The following is a 27,173-nucleotide window of genomic DNA, read 5'->3' on the forward strand; positions in this document are numbered from 1 at the left end:
TTTTCTGACTCCAGGCTCACCAATGTCACAGTGAAACCCCCATATGTAAAGGAGGAGGCAATGGACAAAAATGATTATAGGCCAGAACTCAAAAGAAAAGAAAGCAAAATAATACTTGCTCACCATAGGAATTACTGGGAGAATAAGAAAGGCTTATTTCCCCTGATATTTGTAAAAAGAAGTGCTGGTAATAAACCAATTCCATTACAAAGGAGGAGGGTGAAATTAATGACTGGATGAGATAGTGAGTGTCTTTCATTAAAACAAACACCAACAATAAAACCCAAAATCAAAACCCATAAAACCAAGGCAAACAAACAGACAAACCCAAAAAAAACCCCAACCTTTTTTTTTTCCTGCAAAGAAATAATAAAGAAATGAGACAGAGTGGTTCGGAGAGAATTCAGGCTGAGCAGAAACTGTTAGTGATAAACAGCTACTAAGAAAATAATTGGAAAATGTGAGTGCATACAAATGTGGGTGATGACCCACGTACTGGGGTGATAGCAGAATTAGCCAAGAATGTAATGAACCATGAAAGGAGAAGCTTGAAGAATATGGAGAATTGAGGAGATTTTTCTAAGCAGGAAGGGTAGGAAGCAAATAAAGCTAGCCTGGCTTCTGAAAAGGAGTGGATGGGGAAATGTCCAAGTGGATGTCCAGGGAGCTGCTGGGCCCAGGCTGAGCTTCCTTGACAATGTCCAGAAAATGTATTTCTGGGTGTTACCCAGCCACATCCTCACTGCAAAGTGAGATGGAAGTGATGAGGCAACTGTATCTGTCCCTGCTTTCATTAAACCAGATGTGAAATATGGGCAGAAGCAGATCCCACAGTAGCAGTGTGGGCAAGGATTCAGAGACCCTGTTCCCAGTAAATTTCATTGAGTGACAGAGACAAAGGCTCATAAACTGGGCCAGCCTGGAGATCAGTCATGCTGCTGGCAGATGCTGGAAGCACAAACACCTCCAGAAAATGATGCTGGAGTCTTGATGGCCTCTGGAAACTGAAGGCATCTCTGCTACCCAGCCAGCAGCCACACTGCCTGTGTGATACAGATCTCTCTCTCCCTCCTCATGTCCTACCAGGTGGCTCTGGACCGACCCCAAAACTTGCACTATGGCAAAGAGTAAATGACTTTATCATTTCTAATGCTCAAGGGCTGCAGTTTTGGAAAGAGCTGCACTTCATACATGAGGGTGATGAGAATAATGGCATTTAATGTGATTTCTGAAAAACTGAGGAAGGTGAATGTGGTCAGGGAAAAGGTTGAGTCATTCTCATGTCATTTATCATTCTGTCATAAAGCAGGAGAGATGTTTCACTTGTAGTAGGGAATTAGCTTTGACTTTTGAGGGGCTCAAGTGCCCCAGTGTCAAAACTCTCTCTTGCTTTGCAGACCCTTCCACAACTGTGTGGTAGTTTTTATCCCTTGCATTGGGAGCATGCCATGGACTCAGTGGATGTCCACCTCTGATCAACATTCAGAGCTTCAGTATTTAAACAGTGGGAGCTGAATTTCTATTGGTTTTCCTTTCCATATACCTTAAACAGTTGTTGACCAAGTGAAAGCTTTGGAAACTGGGTAGCTGTCATCTGAATATATCCCCACAATTTATTTGGACTTTGGTATTAACCAGGGGCATTCAGCCAAACTCTGATTTGGCATCAGGAGAAAAAGAAGGTCTCACACCATCCTTTTTTCCTGATGTGCCTGGGCAGCCCTGCAAAAGCACAGGATGGGCTGAGTGAAGCTTAGGAGATCCTTGCAGCACAGGAAACACCTGTATGGGCTGCTGGTCCCTGTGCCATCAGCTGCTAAGTGGGACTAATACCCTGTACCATTAAATGTACCATTAAATCTCAACATAAGATTTCACCTTTTCCTTTTTCACCAAGGATATAGCCTCCTATTGAACAGAATTTAGTAGGAAAACCTTTATTTCTACATATTCCTCTCCCAAAATTATTCCCCTGTAAACAGAATTTCAAGAGCAGCTTCTTGGTCACTTCAGTGTCTGGACTTGAGCTAGATTATTGAGGACTATGGGAAAGACCCTATATATCTAAAAAGACAATGTTCCATTCCACTTGTCATAGGGATCAGGAAAACATTTGCCTGCCTGTCTGCTCTCCCAGGAAGGTCTGAAGATGTGATTGCAGTTTGTGTAAAGAAAAAGGTGCCAGAATCTCTTTGAAGATAAAAGAAACTCAATGGCAAATATATTTCACCCTGCAGTGTCTGAATCCACAGAGGAACTCTTGCTGGTAGGAAAAGTCATAAAAATGAGAGGAGAAATCCCAGAAAAGGCAAAATTCTCAAACACAGACTTAATCTCACATAGAAAGTGGTTATATGAGAGCAAAGAATATGTTATATCCTTATAGTGTAAACCACTGCTGCTCAGTGGAGATTCATCCATCAATACCAGAAGAGAAGCTGGCCCATGGCTCTTTGCTGGTTTGCCAGAGTTTTATTAAATGCATAAGAATGCCAAGTCTGTAATGTCTAAAAGTGAATTTATTTAACAATGAACTCTTTGAAAAGGGAGTCCCAGATGTGTAATTAATAATGAATCAGTGATGTGAAATCTGATCCAAAGCCTACTGAAGCTGATAGACAGACTCTGACTTCAAGGAGTTCTGGATAAGGCTCTCATTAGGCAAAAGGAAAAAAAAATTAAAAGCTGAGCCAGCTAGTTGGTTAAAAAAATATTATAGCTTGGATTCTGTGCTAAACAGAGACATACAATAATCTGCACTGCACATAAATCCCTTCTCTGCTGACAGGGGACTCACACATTTCTGTGTCTGAAGCTGAACTTGAAATCTAGGAGATAAAATAAAATAAAAAAAAAGCTGTGAGAGAGAGTCCCAAAAGGAAAACCTCCAGTGGTTTGAAGCACAGCTCATTTCCTCTTGGCATGGACGGGGAGCTAGCTGTCAGATCTGTGTCATCTGGAGGCAGCAGATGCTGCTGCTCCCTGTGTGCTCCCACCCGAGCACCCACCTCTGCTCAGCCCTGCTGCCTCTCCCTCAGCTCCACGAAACAGCACAGGGATTATCAGCCTGGAATTCCTGCCAAGCCCAGCAGAGCGTGGTGTCCAAAGGGGGATGCAGCTTGTCTTCCTTCAGTGCAACTTAATTCAGTTTGTCAGCCACGCAGACGGTTTGGGTGAGCCCGATCCCATCACCACCAGCCTGGCACTGGCCAAAGTGTGCACTGTAAATGGGGTTCTGGCAGCCTCTGGTTTTCATTTGCCTTTCAGTAGGACTGTAATGGGGAGGTGGAGATGTTTGTTGGTGAACGTTGTTGAATTTCATCACTCCATATGTTTTAAGGGACACATAAAGTGCACAGACTAAGTCATCCCCTTGAGTCAAATATTTTTAAGTACAGTAACACAGCTCATTTTTAAGTAATCAAATAATAATTAAAAATAATCGTCTCCCATTTCTGCTGAAGAACGAATGCATCTACATTGAATTTGCTTCTTTAATAGCAAATTGTAACTCAATCTAAATGTAAATTCCTGGAGAATCTGCTATCTAATTCTCATTATTTCCACTTGCTTAATGCAATTAGAAACATCTGCCACTGATCAACTGTCCACCCAGTAAAAACAAATAATAATTCATGCTCTCTGCCTCCATAGTGTTTTTCAGGGAATGGACAGTTTTAGAACCAGCTGCTAGAGCCCAAGAGCTAGAGCTGTGCAAAATGCTTGTGACAAGCTCTGAATCCCAGCAAATGTGCCTGACCATCAGTGTCTCTGTAGCTCAGTGACATTTGCTGAATAATTTGACAAATTCCCAGATACATATAAAAGTCACCATTCTGCTTTCTAGAAATATTTTGCTCTGGGGTAACAATTCTCAGGAATATATGATGTGCTGCCAGGGACAGATCTCAGCCCCTTATCCCTGGGGGGATAAGCCTGGACCCAAAGTCATGGTAGAGCATGGAGATGTAGCTTTGGTTGCTGAAGGAGCATCAAAAGGCTGTGAAATGGGCATGAGTGCAGGGAGGAAAGACAATGGAGTTACTTGGGCTTATCCCAGCTGCTGTCTGTGTTCCCAATTTACCTGCCTGAGACAAGAGTGGAGCAAACAGCAGAGTGAGAAGCAGCCAGAAATGGGAATCCAGTCCCCATGAGAAGAACCAGGTCAGAGGTATGGATGGTGCTTCCTCCTCTTTAAAGCACATTAGTACATATAACCTCTCTGGTTGCTCAAAAGACAGTAAAAATGAAAAGAGAAGATGAAGTTTAGAAGAACAAACATATGAAAATAGGCTTGTTCATCCCTTGCCCACTAGAGATAGGATGAAGAAGGAGTAAAGACAGAGTCCAGGTGGAAAGGTATTCTAATCAGGCATCTACTGCTGAAATGTTCTCAAAAGACAGAACAAAATTAATCCAAAAACCAGTCTTTCTGGTAATCAGGAAATTCTATAAGCCAATGCCACAGCCAAACAGCCTTTTTGCCTTCAAGCTGCTGAGCAGCTGGAGGCACATCCCATGCAATGGTCTGGCTGCTAGGTGGGGCTGATGCGTGGATGCTGGCATAAAAACAACAAACAATAACACAACAAACCAACAAACATCAGAGGGACTGGGGAAACACGAGCAATGGTCTTGCCCACATCATCATGTGGATCAGAACAATTCAAGGCATTAAGTGATCATCCTGGCTTCAAAGTGAGGAGGGGAAATTAAGTGAAAATGGCTTGGCTGGTGTGGTTTATTTTATTCTTCAAAAGGGCAGATGCAAATCTCTTCTGTTCATTCTTTTTCCAGGAGACAAGCATAACTTAGAGCTATTACAAGATCCACTCTGACAAGCTGAAGTCTCTAACACTGTCTGGGCTGCCAAACCAGGAGGGCCAGGATGAGCTGGAAGTTGTTGACCTGTTCATGATCTCGTCAGGTTGCATTTAGTCACCACTGCACCTCCTGCTCCAATCCCCCTGATTCCTGTAACCACGGGGTTATACACCCAGCAAAGAGCCACTGGTACCTCTGCAGCTTGGCAGCTTGATCCCAGTGGCCCAAAATGTACCTGTGCCCGTGGGAGGTGAGGGGATGGCTGTAGTACTCAGTCCGTGTTATTCCAGGGAATGAAGAGGATGGTGGCTCCCAAAGGCAGATGTGACAGGGACCAGGCTGCAGTGTGTCTGCTGCCTGCCTGTACACACAGGAGACACCTGCTCTGCTAATGGGAATGCTGAAGACTGGCAGCACAGAGGAGGGGAGACTTCTCACCAAGATAGAGATAAGTCACTGAACCAAAATCTGTACTATTAATCAATTTTCCCAAAGATGAAAGCCTTCCAGAGCTGGCACGTTTTGCTGGCTTTACCTCCAAGTATCTGGTTTGACCTGCTACCAAGATAGCTTCAAAGTCAGAACAGAGACTGAAGCTTCCTCCCAAGGCAGATTTAGAATTGTGCTTCTTCCCCCCCAAATACAGGCAGTTTCTCAGCAAAGGTAATAACAGGAGGGATTTCGTTCAAACATAATTGTAATGAGCCATGTCTGAGTGCAGAGAGATGGGAAAGTAAAATATATCCTATCAGTATTAACAACCTCTCATCCAAAAGGATTGCCTCTTTGGGAGAGGTCGGGGCAGGAATGAAAGGGGAGAATGGGTACTTCTTGCTGCTTATGGTGAGCCAATGCAGGTTTTTTTAAAGCATGACCCAATTATAAACCAAGAGCCATCTCCTCTGTCCTGAAAATTAGAAAAGCTGATGGTTTTCTGATGATATCCAGTATTATGGCCAACACAAGTGCCACAGGCAGCCTTTCTGTGCTCGCAGTGACTGCCTCACTCCTCCTCCAGGCACCCAGCTCACGGCTCTGCTGCTGTCAGCAGCTACTGCAGCCCTGGGGGAGGAGGGGAACTTGGGGAAATAATCCACCAAAGAGAGAGACAAATCCATTTCGACTTCACAGAGCCCAAAGCCTCCCCATAAGTAGGCACTTCTCCAAAATAAAGACAGAAAAGACCAACGAGCCACACACTGGGAATACAGCAAGGATTGGACACTTGCTCTATCACTTGAGGCATTTTGCACCATTTCCAGAGAGAATGGTCCTAAAAAACACACTCCTGGACAAAAGCAGAGGGAATGGACCAGGACTGTAGAGGGAGAGGTGGGGTAATCAGAGCTGGGGAACACTCAGGTCTCCCTCAGGAAGGGCAGCATGGTCTCCTTGCATGCCTGTGCTCCCATTCCAAGCCTCCTGCCCCCTCAGTGTGGTTGCAGGTGTCTCCTTTCCCTCCTGTGCCACAGGCAGTGGGCTGAACTAGCCCCAGCAGCCTTTGCTGGTAGCACCATGGTGCCAGACCCAGCTCCTCTTTGCTCTGCTCAGTGTCACTGCCAGGTGTGATGCTCAAACCTGTGTCTGTGTAAGCACACCTGAGCTGCTCTGAACCACCTGGCCTGAATCCATTGCTGCAGGCAAATTGTTCCCACCTGACACCATGCAGCCATGGCCAGCTGCTGCTTTGAGTTACCTGAGCAAAGGAAAGGAAAAGGAAATAATTGACAGTGAGACAGTTTTTGCTCATTATGTGCAAAGCCCCTGAGCCCAGGAGCCTCACTCATGGCCAAAGCTCTCACTGTGTCATGCTGAAGGAATTGCCTTTTGGTTGAAAGTTGAGATCTTTTGTCTAAGTTGCATCTACTGAGACTGAAAAGGAAAGGGAACAGAAAACAATTTACTATAAGCTGAGTAAGGCACCTTAGACAATCAAACTGCTCACCCATTCACTATCAACCTAGTATTTGTACTACAAAGCCTGATAGCAGCAGTAAGGGGAAATGTTCCATCCTGAAATGCTAGCTCCAATTGGAAATACACCTTTTTTACCTTTGCATGAAAGCAAATCTGCTGTGCTGCCTCGTTCATCATTTCTCCTGAGCTACACTCCTCTAGATGGTTCAATATCTCCTAGAATCATCTCCAGTACATCTGTTATTATTTTTCAAAATTGCTTGCTCAGACCATGCTATAAAAAAAAATAATTTTCTATTTCCACTATCTTCCAGGAGGCAGCTTCTGTCCTGTGCCACATTTAGCACTTTCTCACCTGAATTTACTACTTGGGTTTCTTGTCCAGCCAGAAGGACACGAAAAGAGGAGCTGGAGCCAGAACAGGACTGATACAACCACCCACAGCAGAAACACCTATGAGAGAGCTGACTGCAGAGTCTTTTTGCAGTTGAGGAGAGAAAGGGGCAGGACTCATTTCAGATGATCCCTTTTAGGATGAGCTCAGCTGTGCCCTACAAGTGCCCTCCTCCCTCCACCACCTCTAAAAGAGTGGCTCAGGCACAGACACCCACACTGTTGGTGCCTTAAGTTAAAAGAGGTGAATCTCACCACTGCCTGCTATGGAACACATCAGACAAGCCAGGGCTGGAGGTGAGAGATGGGATGTGGTACCAACACAAGGGCTGCTCCACCATGAAGGAGCAACAGCAGAGTGTAGGAGGAGCTCTGTGGATTTCAGCCTCATTGTCCTGCTGCTAAACCTCATTTACTTCCACTGTTGAGCTTGCTGGTGCCTCACAGCTGAGCAGATCCTGCAGTTGCTCCTGGGTGAGGGAAGAAAGGCTGGGTGACACTGGCTTGTCCATGGCTGGAGCAGCATCTCATGGAATACAATGACATATTTCACAGCCACTGTTGGACACTGGCAGGTTGGTCCAGGCTGAACAAAAGCTCCACTGAAGCCACAGAGCAGCTGAGCCTGGCATAAACAATAGTGAATTTTTGAATTTCTCACAAGAAACTGCGAGTGAGATGTTTTCTCTGAAACTGACCCATTAGATGCTGGATGTCCTATTCCTGTATTGGTGTATGTGGTGGGAGGTCAGCAGGAGAACTTAAATTGCTGATGCTCTGCAAAGCTTCAGGAGTTACAGAAAGGAAATAGCTTGCTTCCTTCACCAGATGCTTAGTGGGATTTTCATCAGCCCCTTCCCTTCCCCACCCCCATAATTTTGAAAAGTTCCAGGTGTGCTCAAAATTAAGGGTTTTTGACAAATTTTAGCAGAAGAACTGCAAAAAATACTGAATATCTTCTCCCCCATTTAGCCAGCTGTAAAGAACATTCAGCTCTCAGCATATGCGGTATGAATAAACATGTGTCTTCAGCTTATCTCTCTCCTGACAGCCCACGGATAGCTCCCCAGCCTGTATTAGTTTAAATGCAATTTATTCTGGAAGACTGATAATAGGGGTATTGATTATGCAGGCCTTTGGAAATCACACCCTCATTTCACTCTGTGGAGGGCAATGATTGCCATTCCCAGTTCATTTTCTCATGAGGCTGTGAGTACTTTGCTGTGGGAGTCTTTCTCCTGAGGCTCCTCCTGTGGCACCTAGCAGGCCTGCAGGGCTCAGTTACAGAGGTCCGAGGGCACATGGGGTGAAACCAGCTCTCAGCACTGCTCAGAAGCCATCAGGCTGCTCAGAATGAGGGGAATGTGCAGCACTGCTGCACCAGGAAAGCATCCTCCCCTCCAACTAACTTCCTCAAGACACACAGGTACCTCTGCTCTCGGCAAGGTCAGTCCTGACCCAGCACATTCTCGGGGACACTTTGCTCCCAGCAGCTATTGCCCCCTGCCTCCACCTGTCCCAGCTTCTGCTGATGCTCCTCCCTTGCCTATGCTGAGGAACAAATCTGGACAGGCTGAATTATCCCTGCTGGGTTTCATTAATTTCCAGTCCAGCCCTTCCCAGACACAGCTTTGCTTTCTCTAGAGCTGCTTGACCAGACTGACCTTCGGTGCAGGGCAGATCCCCTTGGAGGCTCTCCATGTTCCCTGTTTGGGCTCGCTGTTGATCCCTGCCTGCAGCTGTGCACCCTACTTGACCTCTGCAAATCCTGCTCCCTGTGACCCTCGCTGATGTGCACGACTTGCCAGCTTGCTCTGCACAGCCTGCCTTGCTGGAATGTTCTCCTCTGGCAGCTCCATCCCTTGAGAACCGTCTGTAACACAGGGTTTGTGTCCATTCTCACCCACGGTGAGCTCTGGGGAGCCTGGAACATGCAGCACACCTGGGAGCTGCTGAGCCTGGACCAGCACCACTCTGTTCTCAATGAAGCCAAGACAGGGTGCAGAGCAGAGGCTCTTCACCCCCAGTTTCTGAGCCCAGCTCAGGAATTCCTTCTGAGATGCTAATTCTGCCTCCTGTCCTAAGTATTTTCAGTTCTGCCCTCATAATCAAGGGCAACCTTGAGAATATCTGCTTTGCCACCTTCACCTTGCCTGAGATCCCTCTGGCTCTTAAGCTGAACTCCCCAGCTCTGCACATCAAATGTTTTTATTTTCTGCCCCTATTCTCTTCTATTTCCATTTCCCAGCAAACACTCTCCTCTCCAGGCTTGACTTCTGTGGACTTGTGGGTTTGCTGGAGCCAAAGCTGAGAACTGAACCCCAAGATACAGCCCTCCAGTCTGACACCAGAAGTTCTGTAAGCCATGGATGGCAGTGGTGGATGCTTTTTGAGAGCATTAGAGAGGCTCTGCAGAGCAGTTCAACAGAGGCACGCCTTGGAGGCTGGAAGGATGGATTTGGTAGCACACCTGGCTCTCCTGGTCCATTTTTCATTTATCCATTTACCTGGTCTAAGACAACATCTAGGTATTGTAGAGCAGCTGTCTGCAGGAGGTGGGCTGGCTGGGAATGCTCCCAGCACCACATTCACCTTGGAGCAATGCCAAATGTATCTTTTTTGGTAAACACAGAAGTTTTCAGCAGAAGAGCTCTTAGCTCATAGTTCACTGGTTGCTCAGTCAGAGCACAGACATGAATTGCCAAGGGCCCCACCTCCCTTTTGCTACAGCAATCTCGCCTCCATCTTTCCCCATCTCATGGTGACCAAGCCCAGCCATATATTTGAAATTTGAAGCTGTGCTCAAAATGATCAGAATTTTCAAACAGGAGCCTGGGAGGCACGCAACAAAGCCAGGATAAGTCTTTCCTGTCAAGAGAGTGGCTTCACACTCCTCATCTGCCCTGAGCCACAGGCTGTGGAGGGGCAATTCTGTGCTTCGTCCCAGTGATATAAATCCCACACTGCTTGGCAGGATCCTTCTGAGTTGATCCAAAACTTTTGACTTCCGTAATATTAATGCCAAAGGTGTTAAAATATCCCATTTGCAATTCTGCAAATATTTGCTGGGCTGGACTACAGTCTCACTCTTGGTGTAGTAAATCAGAATTTGTTTCTGAAAGAAACTACAGTCCTAACACTGCAATTTGGGAAAAACAGTCTTCTTTCTAGAAGGCATAATTGAGCACCCTTCAGCTCAAACTCAAATTATGATCCAAATTCAATGTTTTCACATTTTCTCACTGTGAAGAACTGAATCCTGCCAGAGTCCTCGTATAAAACTCCACTCAAGTTCAGCCTGGTCTCCAGTTGTTTGTCTGCCCTACAGAAAACATGGTTTTTTTTTTATTTTGGAGAGGAACAACACAGCACTCCATAACCTTCAGAGCCACTCAGAGGACAGTGATCAAGTCACCTCTGAGCCCTTGTATGAAGGAACATTTTTCAGCTGCTTCAGTGCAGGCATGGAGAGGCTGGGTGGGAAGAGGGGATGCAGGGATCCCTCCTCAGGCACTCACCAAGGGCAACATCAAGCCCATTCCAGCTCTCCATGCCCAGTAGGACATGTCCTGTAGACAACTCCAAGAATATATTCACTGGGCAGCTCCTCAAGGGTGTAGGGAGGGCAGTGGGGCTGGCAGGGCAGTACTCACCCCCATGCTTGCTCCCAGCCCAGCACTGGCTGCCACTGCCTTCCACAGGGATGGTTAAAAATGCCTTTGGAGCAGAGCCTGGTGCTCTGCAGGGACTGGAGCTGCCTCTTCTGCATGGCAAGGACAGCCACTGGCACCCAAACATCTCCATTTACGGTCAGGGCTGCGCAGCTGCAGTTCTGCATCAGCCCTGGAGCTGATGTTTCCAAAAGGATCCCCAGTTTTGGCAGTGGAGCAGGGCTGGACCCTATTCTTCTGCAATTATTGTGGCTTCCCTGGGGAGACTGAGGCCATTCTGGGGCTTATTTATCCCACACTGAGGATGGGGTATACTGCTGGTCCTCATGCCAAACCTGTATCCAAAGTTAGGTAGCTCCTTCTGATGTAGGCAGGTGCCAGCCTCAGCACCACCTGAAGGGGAACCTTGGCTGTTTTCCCACCATGCCAGCCCAGGTAACCACCCTGCTCATTGGCATGCAGAAGTGAGGAAGTAAGAAAACGTGGAAAAACCCCACGGATTGCAATTTCTTGATCATGAGCAGTACTGAAAATACTGCAAAAATGCTAACATTTTTGGGAGGAGAGCAGACTGTTTTATTTCTCCCTCTAGCCATAATTAATGGAGCTATTGCCCTCAAAAGGTGCCACTGCTTCCCCAGCTCAGTGAGCCTCAGGCTGGTGCCAGTGAGGCTGATCCCAGTGGAGTGGGGGATACCAGTGTGCTCCAAACTGAGCATCTCCCCTGGGACAGCCTTGCTGGTGACACGGTGACAGCCATCCATGTGGCAGTGAGTCAGCAGCCCACAGGGCGCCCTGCCAGCCTGGTGCTGGCTCACAGCTCCAGTGTCTCCCAGTCTGGCTCAGAGGTGGTTCCTGGGCATGAGATGCTGCACCACAGCAGGCACACTGCAAACAAATCCTGTGCTCCTCAAAGACTCCTCACTCACTCAGAGCAGAGCTGGCTTCGAGCAAGGCAAAGAGGGATGTTCAGTGCATCCTGACAATTTTGGCTGTGCATGTACAGGTGTCACTGCCCACGTGCTTCTGGATGCACCTGCATGGCAGCTGGGAGGTAGAAATGCTGCCAGAAAAGTTACTCAAAAAGTGTCCACATGGACATATAGGTGGGTTAATCACCAAAATACCCATGGGTTGTGCTGACCTCCCCGTCTCTCCCTGGCTTAGTGCTTCCTGGCAAGAAGGTTAGAAACAAATTGCCCAGTTATTTCCTACAATCAAACTGCAGAGCTTTCAGACCCCACAGACAGCTCTGCTACGAGCCTCAGATGAGCTCCATTTCTGCAATAGCTCCTCCAGAGAGAAAGAATTAGGAGGCTTAACACTTCTGGATGACAGTTGCCTGAGCTGCTGTCAGATAACAGGCACAGCCAGCCGGTGCAGGAGCCAGGATCAAGCCAGGCTGTCTGATTCAGCCATCCCAGAAAAAAAAGCCATGTTTATAGAACCCACATGAAAAGGAATGAATTGCCAATTACGCAAAAGTCTTTAAATAAAGCAACACAAACCTTTCATGTGCAGCAGGCAAATGATACACGGTCACTGGGAAATAATATAACTGATAGGGAGGCTGTGAGTGGGGAATGGAGGAAATCCATTTTCCAGAAGTATGAAAATGGACTTGCTCACTGAAAAAGATTAGCTGGATAAAGCCAAACACTTTAAAAATAAAGAAATGTGCTAGAAACTAAACATGCATCAAACAGAAACAGGAAAAAAAAACAACCCAGACTGTAAGATCCAAGGAGCCACACTCTGCTCCTGCTCAGAAAGAAAAAACTGTCCAAAAACCATGCTGTATAAACTTGCCACACACCCTAGATCTTCAACAGGCATTTATCAAATGAAACACACACCAAATGCAACTCTTCTGCCTAATCCCAAGTCAAACAGCCTTTGAGTTTCAGACCCTCAGGAAGAGATTTCCATATGATCATCCTCTGTCTCTGTTTATGATTAGCCCTTCTAAATTTCAGCATTTATCTGACAAAACACATTGGGGAAGGTTTTCTTTTATCCACAAAGCCTGTGTTGCTGCTTTTCCTTAGCTGCTGCTGCTGCACCACTCTGCAGCTGCTTGACCTGGGAGGACAAGACTTCAGTCAAGACCCTTTGTCTGAGTCCAGCCAGGATCTCTTTCCTGATGATGGGAACCCCAAGCCTTGCATTATGTGCCAACACTGAAGCAAGCCAGCATTCACAGAGGGGGTTATAAATGCTGCCTCTGGGCCAAAATCTTATTTTTGGGGGATGGTAATGCAAATAAAACCCATGTGCCTGGTGGGTCCAACTGGCAATAGCTGTGTGGCCTGTCAGAGGGGTTTTTGCAGTTTTGGGAGGGAATTTGTGGTGTTGAAACATTTCAATCTGGCCTGGCAGAGCTGTCACACTGAGCCACTGCTGATTCCTGTGAGCAGAAGCACCAATTCCACTCCCTGTCCTGCTGCAGCCTGGCCCTCATTCCCCACCAACTGATAAATTTCAAATGATATATTCATGAACCCCCATGTCTGATCACAGCTAATTCACAGACAGAAAGGGAGTACATTTGCTTAATACACTTCTTTTTGCAAACACCCTGATTGTTCCCAGATGCATCTGGTTTTACCCAGCAGCACTTCAGGCAGGATAGGAAATAATTTCATCTCCCCAGAGTCACTGGCCAAAGCTGCTTCAAAATGCCCCAGGAGCCCTCCTGCACCCCTTTTGAGGGAGCTGTACCCAGCTCTCTCCTTCAATCAGACCCAGCTTCTTCTGCTGTTTTTTTTCTACAGCAAAGAGGAGTACCCCAAAGATGATCACAGGGCTGAAGCATCTCTCCCATGAAGAAAAGAGGAGAGAGCTGGGGTTGTTCAGTGTGGGAAAGAGAAGGTCCAGGGAGACCCCACTGCAACCTTCCAGTACTTAAAGGAGTTTTACTAAAAAGAGGGAGAGTTACTTTTTCCATGGGCAGATAGAGATAGGAACGGGGGGCATTGTTTTAAACCAAAAAAAAAAAAAAAAAAAAAGAAGGATTAGGGGGCATTGTTTTAAACCAAAAAAAAAGAAAAAAAAAAAGAAGGATTTAGATTAGGTGTTAGGAAGAAATTCTTTGCTCAGTTCTAGTGAAAGGTGGCCCTGCCCATGGCAGGGGGAGTGAAGCCAGATGGTCTTTAAGATCCCTTCCAACACAAACTTCTCTGTGATTCTATGAAAATACAGCAGCAGGATCCCTGAACCCTTCTCCAGGCAGAGCACCTGATATCACACACACAAGCAGTGAGAGGTGATGTAAAGCCAGATCCAGGTTAGGCTGTTATTTTGATCTCACCGGTGGAGACAAATCAAATTTACTGATTACCAGTGCTCCTTCCTAAACTCTCACAGGAGTGGAAAAGCTTCCAAGAAAGGTTGAGGCTGCTGTAAAGGAGGAAATTTCACATGAGAATTTAAGACACCGACTCCTGAGCAATTCAAGCCAATGCAGGTCTAGATCTTGAGGGCCAACAAATCTACAGAGGAACCTCTTTCATGGTAAAACCCAGCAAACCAGCCCTCTGTTCCAGCCCATGGCAAGACACCCACAGAAAAATACAGCTTTGAAGTGATAGCCAGAAGCTTGAGCTTGGATGAACATTTTATTTACAGCTTCTAGTTCAATTCAGCTACAAGATAAGGTAACACTAATAAAAACAACGGTGCTCAGAACTTACAAAACAATTTTTATCTGAAATCTCACGATAATATACAAACAATATGGGTCAGCTGGTGAGGTTTCCCCTAGCAAAGTGCACGTTGCTCCCAGAGGGAGCTCAGTCCACTGGGACAAAGAGCTGCTCATCTTGGTAACCTCAGCCCACTCCTGCTGTGTGGAGCAGCTCCAGCACCACCCAATGCTGGTGGCTTTGCCTGTGCTTTACAGGCAGGCAAACCAAAGTGTTGTGCCCATGTCTGCAAAGAGAATCAATACTGGAGACATACTCAAGTCCAAAACATCCATTCTCCCCTTCATCTGTTCCACCTAAAAGTGATTTCACCCTGACCAGAAGCTACCTAACAGCATTGTCATTGAGCCAGAAAAGCATCTGAGGTGCCTCAGTGGACATCCCTGTACATGTGGGGGCACAGAGGAACTCAGAGGTCTGAGTACTGCATGCAACAGAGGTTACTGCTTTTTCTGGGCATGAATTTTTCATCATCACCCTCCTGGCTTCCCCCATTCACACATTACTTGAAAACAGCAAAACGATTTGTTGTACTAATAAAATTCAACCATGGGTCACTTGCAAACTAGTTAGTGTGATTTACAGAGCAATTTGCTTCCTCTATTGATTACAAGGAATTCCACTGAAGGTGTGATCAAACACTTAAAAAAACATAATGTCACGTGGCACCATTTCTGCTCCCTTGGAAGTGGATGCATTTTCCCACACCAGCCTCCTTGGCTGTCATCTTCCTGTGGTTTTTTAGTGTCATTGATCAAACCCCAAATAAGTAGGCTGGCCAGGGCAGCTCGCATAGATTTCCTGCAGTATATTTTAAGCTGTGATTATTAATATACTGAGCAGTGCTTTAGCAAAGCTATTCTCCAATAGTCCATTTTAATTTTTAATCGAACTAAGAAAAATTAGAAAAGGCATTTAGATGACATAGGAAGCCAAGTGCTGTGTCCTTGTGATGAAGGTGACTAAACTTCCCCCCAGCCAGCTGCAAAGCATCAGAGAACCTGGTGCAGCCTATGCAGAGACCATTGGTATGGTGTTTTGTTTTAATTAGTCATCCTGATTTAGCTGCTCTCGTTCCACCCCTGGCCTGACTCATGGTTATCCAGGCACTCTCTGAACACACTGTGTGTCAGGGGCAGCTGAGGGATTTCACCTCCTAGATGACTGTAAAAACATTACCCATTAACAGTTTTGTGATGGCATTTTTAAGCAACTTTCCAGAAGGCGAGGCTGAAGAGGCTGAACGTGCTTCCGGCGATTCAAGTCCCCTTCAGCCATCCCCATTCAGGTGCTGGGCAGGATCCTGCCCCCCCTCCCATCTTATCAGCTGTAGCCAGGGCATTTGGGTGCTATGGGAAGTTTCATTTCCTGCTGCTTTGGCTGCCTGTGGAAGCCTTTGTAAAAGGAAAGACATTCTTCTAATTCTTGCTGTTAACCCATTGGGGATCTCTGAGACAGGAGCCAAAATTGTCAGGAAAGTGGAGGATGCTACAGCTTTCACCAGCCAATCCTGACAAAGCCACCACCAGACTCTCATTGTTTCCAGTCTTCCTTCTTTTTTTCAAAAGTAAGAAATAAGGCAGATGGAACATGGACTAATTTTAAATACATATTTGTGTTTGACATATGAACCTACAAGAAATCCCTGCCTGTGGCATGACCACCACAGCATCTTCTGCTGCCAACCACATTCCCAGTGCTGGTGGGATCATGGGCACAATCCCCTCAGCACTGAAGCCCAGCAATTTAGGATGGCAAGCAGAGAAGCTGGAGGTATTTTAAGCAGATGCAATGCATTTCTCATAGCTAAGCAGTGCCTCAAAAACATAGTTAAGAGATATAATAACAGTGTCAAAAATGACCAGAGGTATATTTCTATCTCATTGGCAGGGACTGGGACAGTTTTGGCACAGAATAAAGTAAAAATATGTCTTGAATTAGTCCTTCCCACAGATATGCCTTTGCAGATCCTTCCCAGGCAGCACTACTGCATCTTCCCTGAGCTCTGCAGGCGATCACAGCGTGAAGCTGCTGAGAAAACCAGCTGAAAACCCTTTACTCTCCCCACCCTGGTGAAAACCCACGGCTGTAGCAAACTATCAAATGATGAAATGTGCAGTTCCTACCTGAACAAGGAGCTCCAGCTTCCGGTCGTCAAGGAGGTGCACTTGGCATCTGCGACCCTCTGTCATCTGCAAGGGAGAAGAGGAACGTGTGTCAGGGTGCCTGGAGTCACAGCTTAGCACGTGCCTGCTGGCTTCCCCCAGCAGAAACTGGAGCCTTTCATTCGATGCAGTCCTTTTGGCTTGTGTTTACTTATTTCTTTTCAAATTAATCCCCCTTCTTTTGGCACCAGGGTAAAGAAAAGGCTGGAAGGAGAAAAAGAAAAGCCACCCTGGTAGCTGTCATGGAGTGCATCTGGTGCCTGCTGGGATGCAGCTGCCAGGAGGAGGGTGTTCCAGTGTGGACAGTGGGTGGTTTGCAACACAGGGGCCCTGATGTTTCATATTGAGGCCTCCAGCTCTGAAGGTGGCTTGGCTGGCAGAGGAGACATCCAGGAAAGTTTCCCCAAGCCCAAATTTCCCCAAGCCCCTCAACAGCCGTGATCCAGCCATGCCACAGGGACTGTGGAGCCAGGCTCCTCCCTGGGCTGTGCTGATGCTGCTCCCTGGAGTGGCACCAGGGGCTTGTTTGGCCCTGAATCCTGAAATGGGCTTGTCCTACTTGGAGTATTCTACTCAGGATGTAACACAGGAGCCACTTCTGACATCACTGTACTGGTCCAAAAGTGCTTCCACACCAGCAGTTTATTACAACAGTTAACATATAATACCAATGAAACTATTATATGTACAAGGCTTATATGAGACTTCCAAGGTCCACAGATTGGGGTCCTAAGAAATAAATGAGCTGTGGTCTGAGAGAACTGCTCTACAGTGCATCAAGCCCTCTCTTGCACAGAGCACCGTGAGTGAGGAGCAACTGCACTTTGCGAAGTTACAGATCCCAGCTCAGTCCCACAAAGCCCTTCAGAGACAGGCACAATCCCACTATCTGTTAATGGGATATGGGCAGCCTTAAGCCTCTTTGGCTCTTGGAAATCCCTTTCTCAGCAAGACTTAGGCAGCACACAAGCAGGCCCCCTGTGTGGGCTCACCCTACAACACTCACAGACACCTGGACCTATGTTGGCACAGACCCAGCACAGCCCCAGAGCTCATCTTAGCCCCCCAGGGACCCACCACCTGCAGCCAAGGCACCTTCCTGTGCTTTGTATGGATCCTAGCTCAATTTAATAATATTGCTTGCCATGGTGACTCCTAAAGTATCATCAGAAGGGAGCAGAGTCCACAGGATACTGGCAGGGGGTGGTCACAGGCTGCTGGAGACACAAGTGCTGCAGCATCCTTGGCTTTCCTGCCCTCACCCATCACCTCTTCCCCCCAGTGCCAAGCTGAGCCCCTGAGACAAAGCTGCCTTGCAGAGAGTGGGAAGTGTGCTTGGGGGGGTTAACTGAGGACAGCTCAGCTTTCTGCTTCAGCTCTGTGGGTTAAAAATCAGCTGCCCCTATCAGCTGATGGAGCTGGATGTGCTGGCATCCAGGAGGCAGTAGTGGATGCTCCACCATCAACTTTGCCCATTTAAGAATCCAGGCATTGTGTGGACATTGCCACAGGTCAGCCATCTCCAGCAGCATCACCTTCATCCTGCTATCTGTCAGCACAGGAACCCATCAGCCTCTTCTGGGTGCTTCTGTCCTCCCTCTTGACAGCTCTGTTCCACATCCATCTCTCCCTTTCCTGGTACCAGCCCCTTCCACAAAACAAAGATTCTAGTATTCCAACAACTCTTTTGAACCTTAAGCTGACCATTGAAGATGCACAGTTTATTATGAGAAAACTTCTGTCAAAATGAGCTTTTCCCTTCAACTCATCCACAATTTACAATTCTGGAAGGCACAACCCCATGCGACTCACGCAGAATTTACCCCTTTTTGTTATTCACATTAACACACCTCTATCCTGCACGCCAAATAACATCACTTTCCTTCTCTTCTTCCATCAGCACAACTGGAGCCCTGGCATTGCAGCCAAAGGAAAGCCTTGTAAAACAAGGCTTCTCATAAATGTCAACCAGTTACTGCCATGGCAATAAACTGTCTTACGAGAATTTCCTCCAGTAAGAAATGTTATGCAAAATATGGCTTCTCCTAAGGTGTATTACTTGGTGAGCGAGATTTTTCACTATTAAACAGCTTTCAGCTCAGTTGTAAAACTATGCCAGAGGCTCACAGAAGGGCTTTGCAGTGGTTTCTCCTGCTTGGAGGAGTCATGTGGGTCATGTTCACACAGGCACAGAGAACCACAAGCTTCCTTCACTGGGCTTCTCCAGCAGATAAAACTCTGAGTGCCTGAGCTGTGCTTTCACATCTCCCTCATCCTCTTACTGTCACATATCCACTGCATCTCCAAGATGGGGAATATGCACTGATATTCCAGCTTTCACATGAGTTTACCCAAGGCAAGAGATAAAGCAGTGAGTTCATTGTGGCGATGGTAGGGATGGGGACACAGCCCTGCTTTCGTGTGTTATGCTCCATTGGCTATAACAAAGCTGAAATATGAATAAAAGAAGGTGAAAGGGGGACGAGAGAACATTTTCTGAGATGTCTGACTTTGTGCTGTAGTGTTTCAGCAAAGTACTTGCTTCCCATGCAGAGCTTCTTTAGCTCTCTGTGCTTTTCCAGCCCGGAGTTTCATAACCCCTTAGTGCTTTTTCACTGCTAAAAGAAATCCCAAATGCAAACAGCTGGGAACATGAATAAATATCTGAATAAAGCAAAGCTCTGAAATGCAGCACATGATGGCTGACTAATTGAAAGGCCTTTCATGAACATCCCTTGAAGCTCAGCAGGTCCACAGGTTGGAGATCTGCTACAGCGTTTCCTTCCTCCAGCCACGGGGCTTTTCATTTGCCTCAGAAATGAGCAGTGCTTTCCAGGAGAAAAGAAAAGAAAGTAGAGACAGGCTTCCTACTTGATATAAGCTAAAATATGATGGTCCTGCCCTCCCTCCTTTCTGCTTTATTATTCCACCAGGTGTCTGAAGCCCACATTATGAGCTTTTTTGCATTGTTGGATCAATACAAACTCTGCTAGTTCGTCAGAGCAAGGACCGGGAGCATTTCAAAGCACAGCGAGAAGGCCCTGATTTAGCACAGCCTGTCTGGGTAAAAGATGCTGCCTCTGACACTGTGCAAATTGGCTGCTCTGCACTATCTGCTGCTCTGCCGTGCACGGGGCTGTTGCTGCCTCCTGCAAAACCAGACAGAGAATGCTTTCTGCTTCCCTGTGCAATCAGAGAAGGGAAATCAACACCAAAGCCCTGTGGGTGGGAGCAGGAGATCACCAAAATGAGCTGAGAGGACCAGAGTTTGGATGGAGGGAGGGAGGCCACAGGACTGAACTGAGGTTCTCCTTTCCCAAGGCTCTTACCCAGAGAAGGATGGGGAGAACTATTAGGTTCTATTTTGTCGGGCTAGGGTTTTATGAGCTTTCAAAAGGGAACTTAATACACCCAAGGATAGTTTAGCTATTACCTTTGGAGGCAAATAATGAGCAGGATGGCTTCTGCTGCAGTGTTAGAAACAAAAAGGTTTAATAAAAGGCAAAATAACAAACAGAAAATCCGAGCCAGGTACAGAGGTCTGCCCCTGGTAGAAACACCTTCACAAAAGCAGTTTAGTTCTTTTGTCCTCCTCTTTTTCTACCTTATGGGCCAGATGGAACTTTTGGGCTTCTATCCAGTTAGGTGACCCCAAAGTTTTAGTGAGGCCTCTGGAGTCCTATAAGGTGGCTTTTCACCTGATCATTGGGAGAAACTTCTGGGCTTCTTTCCTTTTTTGGGGGACAAAGGCTAGCTTTGCCATTCTGTCATTAAGGGGCACTCTCCTACACTCCTACAGAGAACTAAGCTAAGAGGGACTTGAACTAAGAGGCACCAAGGCATAGCTTTTCCTTCACCTTCAAAAAGCAAAATCCCAGCAAAGGGACAAGAAACAATGGCTGAGCAGACTTCCTGACAGAAGTGAAACTTGGTGTGGCAGGGAAACAGGGGAGCTCAGTCCTGATCAAGTCCTGGTTTTCACAGTGAGCTCAGTGATATTTCCTGTACCAACACAGTCCCCCACTTTCCTTCTGGAGGTCAAGACCCCTCTTCCCTAACTCCAGAAATTAAAAAGCCAAGTTCAGCCTAACAGTTGAGATGCCCTTGATGCTCAAAGGCAGAGAGAACACTCAAACATTTCAAGTGAGGTGAGACAGCTCCTAGTTGAATTCCATGGCTATCCCTGCTCACTCAGCTGCAGCTCTGCCAGGATGCTGCATCCACACCAATCCCTCAGATTTCCAAAGCTTCTCAAGACTTGTGAAGAGGTGGGACTGTGTTACTCACTCCTGAGTGCTAACAGCTCATCCATATGGCAGAGAGCTGCATGCATTGGGTGTGAATATGGGCCATGAGCATCTCATGGACCAGACTTAACACAAGCTCAGATGGAAACTTTGCGCCAAAATGCAGAACACATTTTTTCCCCACCCAAAACAGCTCAGTAACTCACATTTTTTTTCTGAAAATCTGCCACTTCTTTTAGTGCCTGCACATGCAGAATGACCCCCACAAGGGCTTGAAGTACTACTGAGCATGAGTGCTTTAAAAAAGTTCTGTCATTTATATATGTGTGTAAAGATAATATATCTCCAACACCCAAACACAGATACTGCTTTTAAGGCGCGTGGAGACCTGAAGCAATGTGTTTGTATGGCTGAGGAGCTGGAGTAGTCTGCAGGAGGGCTGGCTGTACACAGGGCATTACACAGAGCATGCATTCTTTCTCTGCTCCTTGGCTTCTGCACCTTGAGGACAGAAAAACTGATCCTGACCTTTGCAAAACATTTTGAGGTCCATCAGTGACAGCAAGTTCTGACATATACGTTTGTTTAATACAGAGATGCTACAGAAAGGAAATCTGTCTGTGGTTACTCATGGGATCTTCTGAATTGCATCTGTTTTTCTCAAGGAAAGGACGTTTTAGTTACCTTTATCACAAGACTTTAAATCTCCTTTGGAGGCTTCTACCCAAATATTTACACAACGGGTTTCCTAGGGAAGGCAGGCTGGCGGTTATTTTGCTTTGTGGCATAAAGTGCTCTGATGATTGCCCTCCTCTCTATTCATCTTCACTGTAACTCAAACATTGTCTCAGAGAATCCTATAAACTGTCTGCGACACAGCCCCAAAACCTTCACAACGCTCAGCTAATCCCTGTACACACAACACTTTGTCACTAAATTATCACAACTGCCCACAGAGCTGCTCCATCCAACACAAACAGCCAAGGCGATGGGAGGAAACAGCTCCAAAGAGAACCTTTCCCTTTCAAAATGAAAAAACCCTCCTGGTGAAAGCGCTGTCACACTAAATAACTCAAAGGCACCAAATGCAAATGCTATTTACAATGTCAGTTCTATAAATATCTGTGGCACGTTTCATTAGCTGGTGACTGCAGGAATAAAGAAGAATACAGTGTTTTCTTCCTTGGATCACATCAGAAATTATAATTGGAGGCAGAATCTTTCCTAAATGCTCACTGCCTGCACAGGAGGCAATTACTGTGCTGAATCCACAAAAATCTGTGTCACTCTGTCCACTGTTTGGACAGAGCTGCTGAAAGGAGATAGGGAGAGATGACAGCCCACTGATTACAGTAAACTCTCAGATTAAACATCCTGCTCCCACTTGACCACTTCTTACCGCCTTCTCATCCTGGCAACTCCTAAGCTTGTTGAGAGAGAGGAAAAGCAGTGTGTTTTTGACATCTGCACAGCTCTGTGCATGTGGCAGCACTTCACTTTGCTGAACTGGGGCCAGTCTGGCAAGCAGCTGCCTGTAGCACTGACCAGCACTGCCTCTTCATGTGCCTGCATCTGTCTGCTGTCTCCTGTCCTACACTCACACTTCAAGACCCTGGAGGAATGGACTATCTTCCCTTTTATGCCAGGTGTTTGCAGAGCATCCTCCCCGTTGCTGGTCTGCATCTGCACTTAATAAATGTTACTGATGGTGGCTGGGATGAGGAGGGATGTGAGTGTGCAAAGAGCTGAGCCACGGGGCTGACCCTTGATGGGGACCTGGGAGGGGGAACATGAGGAGGAGCACTGGCTGGGCTCTGCCCTTGGGGTCTGCCTGTGTTTGCAGTCATAGAATCACAGAATCATTAAGGTTGGAAAGACTTCCAAGGACACCAAGACCAGCCTTCAACCAAACACCATCATGCCCACTAAACCATATTATGAAGTGACACACCTCCTCCTTTTTCAAACTTTTCTGGTGATGGTGACTCCACTTCCCTGGAAAACCTGTTCCAATGCCTAAATATGGTCCTTTAGGTGTGACTCAATGGGAAAAATACCTAATGAAGAGGAGGAAGACATCTGTTGGTGCAAATCTGGTTCACCTGTCCCAGCCCTGGGACTTACCCACTGTCCTGCACTGCAGCATGGTCTGCAGCACTGCTCATGCCATCCCCTGGTCCAATCCCAAAGCCCTCACACTCACTTCCCTGCTCTTCCTTTTCACTAAAATGGGCAATATCTGAGGCACCTGTGCCTCAGTGGCTTGAAGCTCTGAGGATGTGAGACAGGAGAAACTGTTATTTCTCAATACAGTCCTCATTTCCACTATTTATTTCCACAAGTCTTTCCCAGATAAATGGTGAACTGTTTGTGTTACTGTTTTTTTTTCAAGAGGCAGAAAAATGATTTTAACTTGGCCCATTACTCCTGGCTTGTGAGCAGAGGTCCATGTAGCCTGTCCTGTCTGCCAAGATCAGCAACACAGTTCAGAACATGAGCTGAGTTTTCTGAAATAAGCAATATAGAATCACAAAATGGTTTGGGTTGGAAGGGACCTTAAACACCATCTAGTTCTAACCCTTGTGCTACAGGCAGGAACACTACCTACTAAATCAGATTGCTTAGTGCTCCATCCAACCAGGTCTTGAACACTTCCACAAATTTGGTATGAAGAAGTAGGAACCCGTTAGACACTTTTTGTGTGTGCCCATTAGGCACTTTTTCATTCAAATTTGTTCATGCTATTTTCTCTTATGGGAAAGGCTATTTGGTACTCTGGAGCAGGAGAGGTTAGCTGTAAGCCAATTGTTTTTTCCCCTGGGAAGGGTATCCCAGCTCTATTCTCAGGCATTTGTCACCTTCTAGCAGTACTTTGGTAAGAAAACCAAGATGTTGCATATTCAAATAAACTGGAACAACCTTTAAAGTATTCCATTTCAAGGGAACTTGGTGGCAAATGGAGCTTTGAAGCTGAGAAGAAGGGCCACAGAAATATGCCGTAGGAATGGATGATGGTGATATGAAGAGAAGTAGCCAGTGGCTGATGCATAACCAGACTTCACCTTCTAAAGCAGTGTGGGTTTCCCAGCTATGGAAGTGCTTTGAGTCTCTGAAATACATGCACAGTCCATAGCTGGATTGAGTGGCCAGAAAACAGCAGCTGACAATGATGCAGCACCTCCCACAGGTTTGACAGCACCAGAGGAATGTATTGTGTGCGAGGCCTTTGGCTTTCCCTGCGAGCTTCTTTATCCCATTCCTTGAAAAATGAATGTCCTTTCCAATGGATTAGTGAACGGAGGCAAAATTGTCAAAACCATGGTTATAGGTACAGCTCTTCAAATCCTCTCCTATCCCATGTGAAGGGAGTGGTGTTTCACATTTCCCATGGCATGGGGGATCTGCACGGGGATGTGTTTCAGAGGGGCTGCATCAATGATTTCTGCAAATGCTCATTTGGCAGGAGAGAGGAGAACAGCTTCAGGAATTAGAAAGCAAGAGCCCTCCTGGAGAAGGGAGGTGGGACAGTGGTGTCACCCTGTTGGAAGCACCACTGGGATGGATGGCGTGACCCAGCCATTGTGTGGACGCCGACACGGAGCGATGGGACAAAAATTAAGGCAAGCTGCGGGCTGAGTGACCTGGTGACTTCCCTGTTTTGTCTTAGGAGCTGACAAAAGAATTCCTGGCCTGCCCAGGGGCTCCTCGCTTCCTCCACACAGTGCTTTCCAGCCTTGCTCGGGCTCGGCATCACCCAGGGACATCTGCACAGGTTATTTTTCATGCTTCCCCTAAACAGCACTCAGCAAAAATGCTCTGATTCAGCAAAGCCCATAGCTGTGTCCATAAATCCCCTTTATTTCAGTGTGACATAAGCAAGTGTTTAAGTGGCTTACTGTATCAGGGCTGAAATGAAAAACCGTCTCCTACGGTCCTTAAGTCCATTTACAACATCAAGCAATAACTCTCAGGCGAACTTTAAAGCCGGGAATGCCGCGTCTTAACCTCGAAACACTTGGTGCTTGAGCCGTGTAGTCAGAATGAAATCTAATTCCACCACCACGTTTTAAACCGAGCAGGGCATTACCCACAGATGCTGAATTACTGCTCTGAGCGCGGCCGGCCCCACGGCCTGATTTCAGTGATATCCTGAGATAAGAGAGCCCTTTCCTGGACAGACCGGCTTCCTCAATAGAATGGAGGCTGTGCTGGTTTAGGTCACGTATTGTTTTCTTTCTTGAAAATAATACAGATCTAAATCTGTCCAAATACAAAGGGAAGCAGAAATTCTTGCACCCTCCCTGCCCTCTGATGTTGAGGCAGAAGGAGAGGGCATTCCCAATGCAGACTTTTTACTATGTTTGACTCCTTTGCCCCTGTAACTCTTTCTCTTCCCTTTCTTGGCAAGGAAATAAACCATTTGCCACTATAAAAATATACCAGCTTCCAAGAATTATCCCCCTAATAATAATTAAGAATTATTAATAATTAAATAACTTTATTATTTACAAGGCAGGAGTGGAGAGTGTAGGAGTTTTGATATGGCTGGTCAGAGCATCCTCTGAGCTCTGGAGCTGGGGCTGACCACAGGGAGGTTACACAGTCTTCAGTATTATTTATTATTTTTAGTCTAGAGTATTTACTGATCACAGATGTCTTAAACATCACAGATTTGAAACACCTTCTGCACACAGAAGAAGTGTGTTTTGATAAACCTTGACTCAGCTGGTCAGGTGTGCAGGTGGTTCAACATAGTCACCTGCTTTGGGGACAGCATTTCTAGGTCAAGAACATGCCAGAGCTGTTAAAACTTTGCCTCAAATTGGAATCTTGTAGCTGTCTCCTCCACTTTTACTTGGGAAGCCCACGTTTCTCCTACAGCCTTTCTGCACATGCAGCAAGCTGGCTGCACCCAGCAATGGGTAAGGAAATAAATAATAAATAAATAATAGTGCAAAAGAACAGCCCAGCTGCTCTTCCTCCCACCAGCTTGGGGCTCTTCCCTGCTGGCAGCAGTCAGGCAGATGAGTTTTGAATGAATCAGGGGATGGGCCTTCCATCCTCTCCCAACAGACTTCCCTGCACAGCCTCACCAGCCTGGAAGATCAGCTCCTGCCTGGAGCCAACACCAAGCCCTGGTGAGAGAGGAAGAGCTGCAGTCCTGCTCAGAATTCCAACACTTCTTATAGAGCAGGTGATGAGCTGTTCACACTTAGGGCATCTTTAGGTGAAACCACTGGATCCATATGAAACCACTACAGCCAAAGGGTTGCATCCTAAGGGAAGTGGAAGGGGAATGGCAAGGGCAGCCCACAGCCTCATCCCACCTCACAGGCCTTGGGACTGCTCATCCTGACTATGCTATTCCTCTGCATGCCGAAGGAATGCCCAAAGACTGAAAAACTGCCACTATCACAAGAAAAAAACATTGCAGAAAATAGTCCCCCTCATACCTCTGTTAATAAGACAACAGGTAGACAAACTTCCTTGCTGCCAACTTCCCAGTTAACACCCAAAATAACTTGCCCTGTATATAAACTTCTCCTGATCCAACTCAGCTCAGCCAAACTCTGTGAACATCTTTATTTGGTGATCTTTTCTTTTTGTATTTCCCCCAGAGTGAACTTATTTTCTGGATAATAATCCCTCTAAGGCAAGGGATTCTGCAGTTTCATCCCATGTTTGCACATTGCATACGAGAGCTGTGATCCATCATTTGAGTTGCCAGTCCCTCATGCAGCCCAAAGAAATAAATATCAACAGCAGAGCTAAAATGGCAGGCCCAGAGGGAAAGAGGATAAAGGATCTCTGGTGTCTTTGCACAAGGACAAGCAGAGCGCTCCTGGGATAGGTGCTTCATCAACTTTTGGGCACAGCTGTGCTTCAAGAAAACCAAGGGATATGCCTTGGAAGGGTCTTGCTTCCCTTGGAAGAGCTCTGTATTCACTGTTTGCTATGCACAAAGGACACAAAGGGAATTTACATCATTACAAATGATGTAAATTATCTATGAGGGAAATCCTTTACCAATGAGGAGCTTGAAGCCTTTTATAAGTCACATCAACTTCTTTGCAAGGACTCCTGGTCACCTTCTGGTTCATTCCCTACCATATTCTGCAGCAAGCACTGTGAGTTATCATAGGATAATGACCATGTGGCAATAAAGTACATGGCAATATGTTGTTATTATTATTTTTCCCAAAGGTATTATCATGTCTGTTAATCTCTCCTACACCCAATGTGTTAAATTCC

At 46.4% G+C, this 27,173-nt stretch overlaps 1 protein-coding gene across 7 annotated transcripts in view; it reads right to left on the bottom strand.

The window, feature by feature from the left end:
- FRMD4A (FERM domain containing 4A) overlaps window positions 1-27,173 on the bottom strand; it is a 357,683-nt gene that overhangs the window by 109,685 nt on the left and 220,825 nt on the right. For all 7 annotated transcript variants that reach the window (XM_039730872.1, XM_039730873.1, XM_039730877.1 and 4 more), the window contains one exon: window positions 16,636-16,701. In XM_039730872.1, the coding sequence (XP_039586806.1) occupies window positions 16,636-16,701 (66 nt within the window). The remainder of the gene's footprint in view (window positions 1-16,635; window positions 16,702-27,173) is intronic.

This window comes from Passer montanus, unplaced genomic scaffold (genome assembly GCF_014805655.1).
Source record: "Passer montanus isolate IOZ18808 unplaced genomic scaffold, ASM1480565v1 scaffold74, whole genome shotgun sequence".
NCBI lineage: Eukaryota > Metazoa > Chordata > Aves > Passeriformes > Passeridae > Passer > Passer montanus.